The following is a 12,304-nucleotide window of genomic DNA, read 5'->3' as shown; positions in this document are numbered from 1 at the left end:
TCACATTGCAGTTAGTAGGTAGTTCTGAGGTTTCTGACACTTAATACCTCGATATAAAATTGTTGCCTAATGTAAGGGTTTATCTGCAACTTTGGTCTTCTTTGGCACTCTGGCTTATTGTTTATTTTATTACTTCACTATGGTGAGGTACAAATCAAATAACTGTATCATAGCCTTGCTCTAAGTTTAACCGTTTCATCATCATTCAAATGTTGGCAAGTCCTGTTTTTGTGACTATAGTATAAAAAGCAGAGATATCAACGTAGTATTTATGGCACTACTGTGAAGTGTTACTGTTTTTCATGTATAGTGGAGCCTGTAGTTGAAGTCCTTCATTACAGCTTAGAGAAACCAGGCATCAATCAGATACTGTTTTCTGAAGGTCATAAAGCTATTCTTGTCAATGGATGTGCACATCAAATTTAAAATAGAGAGAGAAGGACAATTTTTAAGGAGGTGAGCTTAAATGCTATCACTGCACCTGAATATAAAACAAGGAGAACTATAGGAAGGATACAGGAAGGAAGTCTGATAGTTTTCTTCTGCTTCTGCCTCTCTACTTGTACTAAATGCCCAAGGAGCTGGTGGTAGACTTCCGCAGGCACAAGCATTCTCCACTGCAACCACTGAACATCCAGGGTATGGACATTGAGGCTGTGGACAGCTACAGGTACCTTGGTGTTCATCTGAACAACAGACTGGACTGGACTCATAACTCAGACGCCCTCTACAGGAAAGGGCAGAGCAGGCTGTACCTGCTGCGGAGACTCAGGTCGTTTGGGGTGGAGGGCCCACTCCTGAAGACCTTCTATGACTCTGTGGTGGCTTCTGCTATCTTTTATGGTGTGGTCTGCTGGGGCGGCAGCATCTCTGCTGGGGACAGGAAGAGACTGAACAGGGTGATCCGAAGGGCCAGCTCTGTTCTAGGATGCCCTCTGGACCCAGTGGAGGTGGTGAGTGACAAGAGAATGGCGGCTAAGCTGTCATCCCTGTTGGACAACGTCTCCCACCCCATGCAGCAGACTGTGACAGCACTGAGCAGCTCCTTCAGTGGGAGACTGCGGCACCCACGGTGTGGGACGGAGAGATTTCGCAGGTCTTTCCTCCCCACTGCTGTCAGACTCCACAACAAAGACTTTAACTGAACAAACACACACATCCACACATGTGCAATAACACTAAGTGCAATAATCTTTTCTGGCATCGTTGTATTTTTACTCAGTTGTATATAGCATTCGTATTCTATTTTTATCTTATTGTATATTTTTATTCTATTTTATTCTACTGTATATAGTATATTATTTTATTCTATTCTGTACAGCTGTGTACTGTATTTATTCTTATTGTATTCTAATTTTTGCGTCATAACTTTTGCACTGTCCACTTCCTGCTGTGACAAAACAAATTTCCCACGTGTGGGACTAATAAAGGTTATCTTATCTTATCTTATTAGGATGTGTCTTGCTTTTATTTTATTACAGGCTACTTTATTCTAGTTTCTAAGACAAAACATGTAAGTGTAACAAATTCATTTTAAGTTAGTCTGTTACCATGATGTTATCTCTGGAAATAGTGTAAGCTTTAATCATATAAAGAACAGGTTTTAGAGCTTTTAGTTGGCTCGCATAACTGGCAGATCCTGATTTAGCAGTCAGTTGTTCTTATGGATATAAATGTTTCTGCATTTTTAAGTTTTAAATCAGTAAACCTCTTTCTTTTTCCACTCATTGCTATCATTTTCTTCTCTCCTTTCCTCTGCATTACTAACATCTTTCCTTCTTTGCAGTCTCTACATTCATGTTCTTTCTCTACTCTCCTTTCCTCTCCTCATTGATCCATTTGTCATCTTCTCACCACTCTTCATCCCATCTTTCCTCCTTTCCCCTCCTTGTTTTGCGTGAGGTCAGGATAATGGTACTAATTTGTGTGTATGCGTGCGCTTGTCCCCTATTTGTCCCCTACTAGCTTTGACACCACCGACCTACACATACTGCTGTATCAACAACAGCAACTCATACACGTACACACATCACAAGTGACGGCATCTGAAGATACCTTAACAAGATAGTTTACACTGAAAGAGAATGCAGGAAAGGAAAGCGAGGGTTGAAGAGGAGGGAAACTATCGAGGTAGTACATCACAGGGTTTTTTTTTATTATTGTTATCAAAGATAAATGCATTAAATTCAAGGAAACAGCATTACACTGCAGCCAGGAATATGTTCACCAAGTAATTCCCATACATTCATTTCCATATATTCAGGTAATCAGTAAAGGGTGCTGTGCAATTCCCCCTGCAAACATTTATCTACAATAAGTAATTATACAAAAAGGTAAGTTAATAGAATCTGATGTAAAACCAAATGGAAATCTAATCTTTCTGAGCTTATTGCCTCCAACTAAGACAAAAAAAAAAACCCCACAGAAACATTTTCTCCCTTAAGAATTTATACTTTATTATTCTTCTAAATCAAGAATAAAGTTAAAGTGGAGAAATTTGATGTAGTGCTACACTGACATTTATTACTGCAGAAGCTTCAAACCTATAAAAGAATTTTAAAAGCTTCACCAGAAGTGTGCATCATACAGTATGTGTGCGGCAACTCCCAGAGTGCTATGACGAGCATTGCTTCAATTGCTAATGCACTGTGCCCCATTTCAAAAGCTGCCATGGCCATCGGCTTTATTTCAAGATAAATCATAAATGATAGAGAAAACTATCTAATTTTGAAGGTTCCATTGAATGTGGGTGAGAAATGCCTTGATGATCAACATTTTCTGGAACATTCTTTATTTCTCTCTGATAGTGGGACAGATGAGCCTCTGCTTTGCTGTTTGTTTACAGGAAACACAAACAACTAACACAGCTCTGTTCAAAGGTAACAGTCCCTACCTGCCGTTGGGTAGATAGTGTTTTTCACACCAAAGTAGGAGTATAAAAACAAAATATTGTGTTTTCATGTGTGGTTAGATGCTGGTTTATGACTTAGCTGGTCCTAGTAAGCCCTGTAATAAGACCTTGTAAAATGGTTACTTACAGTATTATTAAACTAATTTTGACCTTGAAGTTTGACCTTCTGTGGTCAAGCTGTAGTGATAACCAGTGTTGGTCAAGTTACTTGAAAAAAGTAATCAGTAATTAATTACTGATTACTCCCCCCCAAAAAGTAATCCCGTTACTTTACTGATTACTTATTTTCAAAAGTAATTAATTATTTAGTTACTTAGTTACTTAGTTACTTTTTAAAAACACGATTTACAACCTGAAGAGGTGATAAAGTGATAGATCTTTCAGCCCAATTCTACTTTTTCTGCATAATCCATCATACAAAATGTAATCAAATGGAAAAGTCTCTTTTTTTAACTTGTTTTATCAGTTTTAATCTTTTAACTTTATGCATCAAGCAAAACATTTAATTATATGCAACATTCTCTGACTTGAATAAATTAGTTTAACATTTAAACCTATTTTCTACACATTCCAGCACATAAAATAAAATATTTTTTGTGTTTTCACTCACTCTTTCAAACAGATGCAAGTAAAACACAGCAGAAAATAAATAAAGTCAAAGACTCAGCGGTCCTTTTGCTCTATTTTCACCTGTAAAGCAGGAGCAGGGTAGGCGGAGGGTTACCCTGGTGTAGGTGTGCTGCGGTCAGTTGAAGAATCTGCGCGAGTGTCTCTGTGAGTTTCCCATTACGTCGTAGCTACTCGGTGCTTGCTCGGAAGTTTAGGGGTTTTTTTCGCTGTAAAAAGAAGTTTTCTTCCCACGCACGATGGACGCTAATGTTTTTGTCACTTTTTATGGAATCAAACTCAAAGTAAGGTCAGTACTTCCACACTTTAAACGCTGCATGCTCATACTCTCTCCCGCACTCGATATATTATCCATTGTTGATCTGCACACAGCTGCTGTCACCAACGTCGCACTTGCTTACGTCACTGTCATGAGACATTCTCGCAAAAAAAATCACGGTTTTAGTAACGCAGTAACGCAGCGTTCCTACGGGAAAGTAACGGTAATCTAATTACCGATTTTGCAATAGTAATCCCTTACTTTACTCGTTACTTGAAAAAAGTAATCAGATTACAGTAACGCGTTACAAGTAACGCGTTACTGCCCATCTCTGGTGATAACCCTTTGACCCCAGCTGAAACTACACCAAGGTAGGACAGCAGTCTGTTTTTTTAAACACAGAGCTGTGTTTCTTTCTCAGTAATAGCTGTTTAAATATTTATTTGTGCTTGTACTATACGGTTGTCTGTAACATCTAGATGTGGTATACCTACCCACCACACACATATAGCAAAACACTAACATTACATCTATTTGAATGAGTACTTTCCATTTTCCCTGTGTTGTTATTGATTGTAGTTAAACAGCACCACTCCTGTCGGCTTGTACCAGGAAATTGGCTTCATATTGAAACTGTCACAGAGAGGATGTGTTTCATTTTAGGCCCCGAGGGCACGGGGAGTGTAGTGCCAGAGGAATCAATCCTTATTCCTTGGTACTGGCTTGTTTTTGTAAAGGAAATACTTGTTTATTAATTAGTGTGGTGGTTGTGTATCCAGCTTGTATGGGAAAGCCACTTAAGGCTTAAGCTGGCCCTTCCATCCCAGGTTCAGTTCCAAGTGTAACGGAACGGGATTCAGCTTAAGATTGCCATAGACAGACACCGGTCATAGTATCATTCTAACAGCTGCTCCAGATTACCTGTACCCTGTTGTGGAAGGCATTACTCAGAAAGTATTAAATTATTACAGAGTCAAGAAAAAGCATGATACATGTGACAGAAACTGTAGGGTCTTTACCTTACAATATAAAGCCACCCAAGGTCACTGTTGTTGTGACTTGGTGCTATATGAATAAAACTGAACTTAATTGAAATTGAATACAAAGTCTATATAATATAAAAATAGGTTTTTGTGCTTATAGAACCGCCTACATTTCTTTTAAAAAAAATTATAGTAATTTAATCAAAGTTTTAGTTGTCTCATGAATATTGAATGCAGTAAGTGAATTGGGTGTGAGTCATACTGTGCTACTTGTGGTCAAGATATCCTTATGCTATATCCTCAATGAGTCAGGGCATTTTTTTAATCCTTGCGCACATACAAAAGATAGACATGTAATTATACAAGATGCATCATAATTTCCTTAGGGATCAATAAAGTATTGTGATTCTAATGCATTATATTCAATGAGTGGTTTAAAAAAAAAATCTAATTATTCCATTGAAAGTAGGACAGTTCAGATCGAAGCAATGTAGAAACAGCAAAGAATTAATATTCCAACAAGTAACTATGGGTGTGTTTGTTTTTTCTTTCCTTTTTTTTTTACATTGTGCTTTGGTAAATAACACCAAATCTGAAGGGAAACCTTATTTATAAGAATGTTCCGCCTGGCAATTTTTAATCAACAGATGTGAAGGTCTGGAATACTTATATGTATGTGACCTGCAAGCAAACCATTTTTCCTGATGTCTGGAAGGTGAAAAAATGGAAACCCATACGAAACCATTTATCCCTGCGATACGGCTTACGTGTAACCATAGCTTAGTAATTGCAGCTTAACTAGGAAACTCATATCAGTTTAGCCGGCTCCCTTTTATGATTAAACTGTCCTTTAAACCAAAAAAAATTTTTTAGGCAGATAAGTGCAAGAATCCCATATCAGCATCTGATCACTGCCATTCAATCAAACAAGATTTAAGAAAGAAAAGCCTGAACACACTAGTGCTCTTTTATAAAAGAACAACGCGAGTCCTCAAAGACTTTGGATTACAGTCATAATTGAAGATAGATTGGAGATAATTTATGCAAAGAAATCTATCTCCTCACAGTTTGGTTTTTTCCTTGTGTATTATCTGTTTTATATGAGTATATTGGTATACTAGAGTTTAGGCAGCAAGATGTGTGTTTGTTCAATTCCATATCACACAAATACACAAATTCTTGGTTCCTTGTGTCTTAAAATGCATTGGTATTTTAGGTTCTCACCTTTTGTGAAGTTTATTACATAAAACTATTTCTATAATTTACACATGAGCATTTCACTGTGCTTATTATGGATGCTTACCTTAACCACATCCACATCTGTTGAGCTGCAGGTGATAGAGTCGTCCACCTCCCTCACCTGCCCATCGCTTTCCACAGTAACCACTTTGATTGGCACTGCAACATGTCGACCGGTTAGAATGGCTGTATTCACAATCTCTGTGTCCTGTAGAGGGAAGGAAAAAAATTTCATGAGCCCTGAAGTTCATGTCGCTCGATATAGTTGGCGGTTGGTACATGCAGGAATAAAACTCAAAACAGTATATTATTTAGATTAAATACTAATATATATATATATAAAATCATTCGACATTTTAAATTACGTCAAATGTCATTTTTCTCAAATAATTTTGTTGAAACTTGAGATGAAAGAGCTAGCACTGCCCTCAGCAAGAAGCTCCAAGGTTCGACTCTGGGGCTTTCTGTGTGGATTTAACATGTGTGCATGTGTTTCCACATTATTTTTATCTACTTTTAATATACAGGATAAGACCCAGCACAGCACTGTCTTTCAATTAGACAGCTGAGATGATATGCTGGGGAAACCTGAAATTTATGCCGGTGTTAATAATAAGCCACCAGGCATTATCAGAGCTTCAAACTAAACTCCCACCCAAACTTTGACATGCTATACTCAAAGTACATGAAAAGTAAGACTTTACTGATGATGGTGAAAGATGCAGGAGGAGAAAGAGGAAGAACCACTGTGTGGAGACGATGGAGAGTTTTTAAAAGGAAGAGAGAGAGAGGGGAAAAGGTGATTATAAACCTTGTGATTATTGTAATCAGCATGATTACATTTGATTAAATCCTTTGAATAAAAATAGTACAAACAAACCAGCATACATGCACACCTCAGAACACTGTGTGCCAGTGTCAATCTTGATTATTTGGCATTGAGTTTCCAAGGGGGCATTTATCACCACCAACACACACACACACACACACACACACGAGCCTGATTACAGAGTACTGTTCTGTGCCCCTGTGTCTGGATGGGAAGTATGTATATGTGTCTGTAATTTGACACCAGTGTAATTAAGCTCAATATACATGATGCCAGCAGAGAAGATGAAGAAGAAACAGAGAATAAATCTCTGATATTTAGTTTAGGCCATTTTATTCACTATAAAGGAACAACATTGCTCAGAAACAGTTTCAAGCTCAGAGGCAAATTCTGTGTACTGTATCGAAAATAAGTGCAACTAAATAAGTAGAATAAGATGTCACACACACACACACACACACACACACACACACACACACACACACGAATAGGACTTTTGATCCACACACAATCCCATTTAATAAAAACACTGTTTACGCACAGGTAACCAGCAATAATATTCTTTATCTGCCCTGAGGTGGAAGAAGCAGCAGATGGGCTTTATAAAATAACCAGAACAGTAGATAATGTGTCTGTTTTTCTGTATGTCTATATATATGTATGATAAAATGTGTGCAGTATCCTGAGGCACTCGCCACAGTAGTGCCATAAATACTACGTTTATATCTCTGCTTTTTATACTATAGGCACAAAAACGGGACTTGCCAACATTTGAATGATGATGAAACAGTTAAACTTAGAGCAAGGCTATGATACAGTTATTTGATTTGGCACAGTCACAATTATGTGTGCGTGCATCTTCTAGAGGAATATCCAGCTATGGTATAGAAATAAAGCCAGTTATTCACATTATCCTGTAAAAAAGGTCAACAAGTACAAGTACCTCGGGCTGTGGGTGGACAATAAACTGGACTGGTCATGCAACACAGAGCACCTGTATAAAAAAGCCCAAAGCCGACTGTACTTCCTCAGGAGGCTGAGGTCTTTTAACATCTGCAGGAAGCTCCTGAGGATGTTTTACCAGTCAGTGGTTGCTGGAGTACTTTTCTATGCTGTGGTGTGCTGGGGGAGCAGCACAGCAAAGAGGGACTCATCCAGGCTGGAGAAACTGATCAGGAGGGCTAGCTCTGTGGTCGGCATGAAGCTGGACACTCTGGTGACAGTGGCAGAGAAAAGGACACTAAAGAAACTGATGGACATTATGGACAATGCTGGGCATCCTCTGCACACGGCCATAAACAATCAGAAGAGTCTGTTCAGTGACAGGTTGCTTCTCCCCAAGACAAGAACTAACAGACTTAAAAACTCCTTTGTCCCACACGCCATCAGACTGTTTAACTCCTCTCTGGAGGGGAGAGGGAGGGGAAACAGGTGGACAAAGGAGGGGGGAACAACTAAGCTGCAGTGCCTCTGCACCTCACTGTACAATACCTTGTGCAATACTTTTTGTAAATAGTCAACAGTGCAATAGACTCAATACTTGAAATGTGCAATTCACTTGTATTTTTATTTTTTATTCCTATTTATTCTATTTATCCCCTTTGTATATTTTATTTATATTTGTCTCTGTATTTATATATGTGTGTGTGTGTGTGTGTGTGTGTGTGTGTGTGTGTGTGTGTGTGTATATATATATAACAGTTCTGTAACTGTAACTTCGGTCGTTGCTGTGCTTTTTTTGGAAGTCGAATTTCCCAGAGGAACCCACCCGAGGGATTAATAAAGTTCTATCTTATCTTATCTTATCTTAAATATTTGATGTTTTTAAAGTTTACCTTACTAGGATAGTTAAGAAGTGGACATCTTGAGAAAAAAGAAGTCACGGAAAATCTGGCACAAGTTGACTCCCAGTCTTTCCAAACAGACATTTTAATGCGTATTTTAGGTAGTTGATACCTTATAAAGCATTATGTAATTTCAGAGAAAGAAAAGTGCTTTACTCTTTATTTAACTATATTTTACTAGTGACTTTCAAATTTCAAGATTTTTGAAATGATTTAATCCTTTGTTACATACAGTATCAAACTGACCTGAGTTTAATTTTCCCTGAGCATTAACATTTTGACAAACCTCTGTCCTGTATCTATACAATTAAATCTCATGCTAATTTTAGTCTCACTGGCTGTGCAATATGCTAAGGATTTTCCTATTGCCATCATAAATGAAACAAATCCACCGGGTCTTCAGTTCCACTGTCCGTGGAGGTGTTTGAATTTTCACCTGTATTTTTAGCTTAGCAGAAACAGAAATTACGAGTTAAGTGAGAATACTCATTCTTTGTTTGAGGGCGAGCTAAGCTAGCTCTGCATTATGCAAATATCTTATAGTGTTTGTTCTATTCATGAATATGTGTTTTGATGACATGGGAACTATTGCTGCATCTGCTGCATCTGCTATTAGTGTCTCAAACTGACTGGAGTGATAAGGGTTTGTAAAATTTCTCTTGGTCTGTGTGAAAGCTATTGAAAGAAATAGAATTGGCAGGATAAGGCTAAAGCTTTTCATTCTTTTTGAGAGTATAAGGACATGTCATAACATATATAGTCACCATTACATACCACCAAACTCAAACTAAACTTAACAATGTGTCAGCAAAAAAAGAGCCTTACTCATTGGATTTCCTCTCTCCAGAAACAGAAAGAGATTGAAGGTATCATTTCAGAGCGTGTATGGGGAAGAAAGACCTCAAACAGAAAAAAAACCCTTACCTGGTCATTATGCAATCTGCAATATGAAACAGCACTGTTGGACACTGTGTTTTTGACAAAAAATATAGTCCATACATTTTTCAAAAGAAATTTTGTCAGAACAAAAAGTAAAAAGATGCAAAAATAGAGAAAACAGAAAAATGAATGAATGAGAACAAATTTTCAGAAAATAGAGAATGTGAAAATTAGCAGATAAAACATAACACGAAGAGGGATATTAGAGCAACTGTAAAGGAGACAGAAAAAGAGCCAGAGAAAGAAAAGGAAAGAATTTCATGCCTGTCCATGGGAATTATTAAGTGGCTCGTCAACAACTGGCTCCCCTACTGCCTTCAAAAGCCGCTGCACACTGCACTGAGATAAGCTCAGAGCAAGTGTGTGAATGGGTGGTAAATGTGGCAAGTATTTGTATGTATGAATGAATGCGTTTTTGTGTGATTTCATGTAGGTTCCTGACAACACCTGTGCATGGGTATGTGTGTCTGTTTATGCATAAGAGTCTCACTCATGTACACATATATACACATATTTGGCAAGAGGGAGCAAGAGACTGTGTGTGTGTGTGTGTGTGTGCACTTAAACCTATGCACTGACAAATATGTTTGTATGTGCATGTTACAAAGAAAAACTAAAGTCTAGGGAACGGCCTCCCTCCTCAGCAAAGTTTAGCCATGCATGCATGCGTGTGAGAATGTGCAACTTCAAGTGAAGCAACTAGAGCGAGACCACCCATCAGTAACACACACACACAAAGAGCAAAATAGTTGACACAGTAAAAAATGTGAGCATTTTGCTCTTCTGTATAAATTCAATTCCAACTTACAATATGGGTTTGTAAGCATTTCTCTTTCTGACTCTCCTTACTTCTCCTCTGCTGATCTTCACCCACTCTCTTTCCGTCTCTCTCCTTTTTACACACACTCACACATAAAATACCAGAATTTCTTTCCATCAAAATGAAAATACAGACAAACAATTAACACAAAGATATTAACACATGCTTAAAAACACACATATAAATGACAACATATCTACCCTATCGGCTATTCTCTTCATTTCTTAAATTGTCAAGTTTCTTATTTGGGGGACATTTTTGGAACATATACAACTCTTGTCATCCGTTTGCACTTTTTTTGACCTCTAACCACAGTCTTGCAAACCCTGTGGCATAAGTCCCATCCACCCCCTTCCCCCACCCTCACCCACCCCGTTCCTTCTGCTACTGCCCTTAAAGAATTTAAATTTCTATTTTTGGGAAATAAATGCATCATACACTACAGTCCATTTTACTAGAAGAGTAAGAAAGGGTTCTGCAGCAAGTCTACTTGTTCTTTTATTTTGAAGGAACAATTTTATCAGTATAAAGAAAACAGACTGTGTTTGGTGCCTTTACCTGTAAAAATGAAAAAACAAAATCATGTCACATGATTGCAAATGAGGGCTAGCCATCCATGACTTTCTGAGTTTGAATACATTAAACTGAATGATGTTAACACACTAAGACATGATAGAATTTCTTCTATACCCAAAGCAACAGGACACTGTTTTAAATTCAAAGCAGTCATTTAATCAGCCTATAGCCCTTTGGCTATATTAAATACATGGCACACACTTACAAAGCTAGGCACATATTGACACATTTGGGCCAAACCAAGCATGTGCTTTACTAAAAGCAAACAACCAAATGGCCCAAAAATGCATTAAAGGCATCCCATTTATTGACATGAGTCATTTAGTTAAAAGGATGAATAGTTAATGGAGTAATTGGCCTTTTAATCAGGAAGGTACCCAATATCCCCATTAACAAATGTTATTTGATCCAGACCCTATTCCCATGTCATTATACAATCATTGAATTTCATTCCTCCGTGTATGTATTTGCACAAATACAACAGAGAAACAGTTGCGTTGGTTTAGTCAGAGCAATGAAGTTGCACTTAATCATCAAAGACCATCATGATCAATGTTCAGTTGTTATTTGTCACTGTAAAAGTCCCACGCTGTTCATCTTGATATTTGCTGTGATATAAAAAAGTGTGGTACAAAAGAAAACAGAGAAAGACTGAAAAGATTTTTTTTGCTATTGTACATATTTATGCATCCAGAGTTCAGAAGGCCGAAAAGCAGAAAGCCGATATTGCATGCATGTATGCGTCTACACCGAAATCCCACAGCAGAAGGCTAGTAAAACAAATTTTAGGTCATACAACCCTGTACACTGTTTAATACATATATACATATACAGCGTTAATTAAGCATTAAAGTCATTAAAGGCGTGCATGTGTGCAAATCTAGTGTTTAACATATTTCTGCTCCAATGCCATTGTCAAGACAGGGTTTGTACATTAATTGAGGTTCTTTGAAGTTGTTTTGCTGCACTGGAATTTGGTTTATATACTCTTTCTAGAAACATTTATAGTTTGTACATATCTATGGTGACACACACACACATATGTATATATACATATATATATATAAATGACAAGGTATTTGACATCTCTGCTCTGTGTTTGACAAGGTGTCTACAAATCTACCGATACTATATACGTACGTGTGTGTGTGTGTGTGTGTGTGTGTGTGTGTGTGTGTGTGTGTATATATATATATATATATATTGTTCCAATTTATTACGTCATTCCTGCCACCAGCCAAGTATTTTCAGCATAACAATGTGAGCTTACACACATG

At 37.7% G+C, this 12,304-nt stretch overlaps 1 protein-coding gene across 1 annotated transcript in view; it reads right to left on the bottom strand.

Annotated features, from left to right (window-relative positions):
* Positions 1–12,304, bottom strand: part of LOC113033269 (transmembrane protein 132C) — a 305,934-nt gene that overhangs the window by 58,143 nt on the left and 235,487 nt on the right. Inside the window, exon 6 of the mRNA XM_026186903.2 lies at positions 6,084–6,227. Within this exon, the coding sequence (XP_026042688.2) occupies positions 6,084–6,227 (144 nt within the window). The remainder of the gene's footprint in view (positions 1–6,083; positions 6,228–12,304) is intronic.

The sequence above is a fragment of the Astatotilapia calliptera genome, chromosome 12 (genome assembly GCF_964374335.1).
Source record: "Astatotilapia calliptera chromosome 12, fAstCal68.1, whole genome shotgun sequence".
In the NCBI taxonomy this organism is placed as follows: domain Eukaryota; kingdom Metazoa; phylum Chordata; class Actinopteri; order Cichliformes; family Cichlidae; genus Astatotilapia; species Astatotilapia calliptera.
The sequence above is the reverse complement of the archived record's forward strand: the minus strand, read 5'-3'. Positions and strand labels throughout refer to the sequence as shown.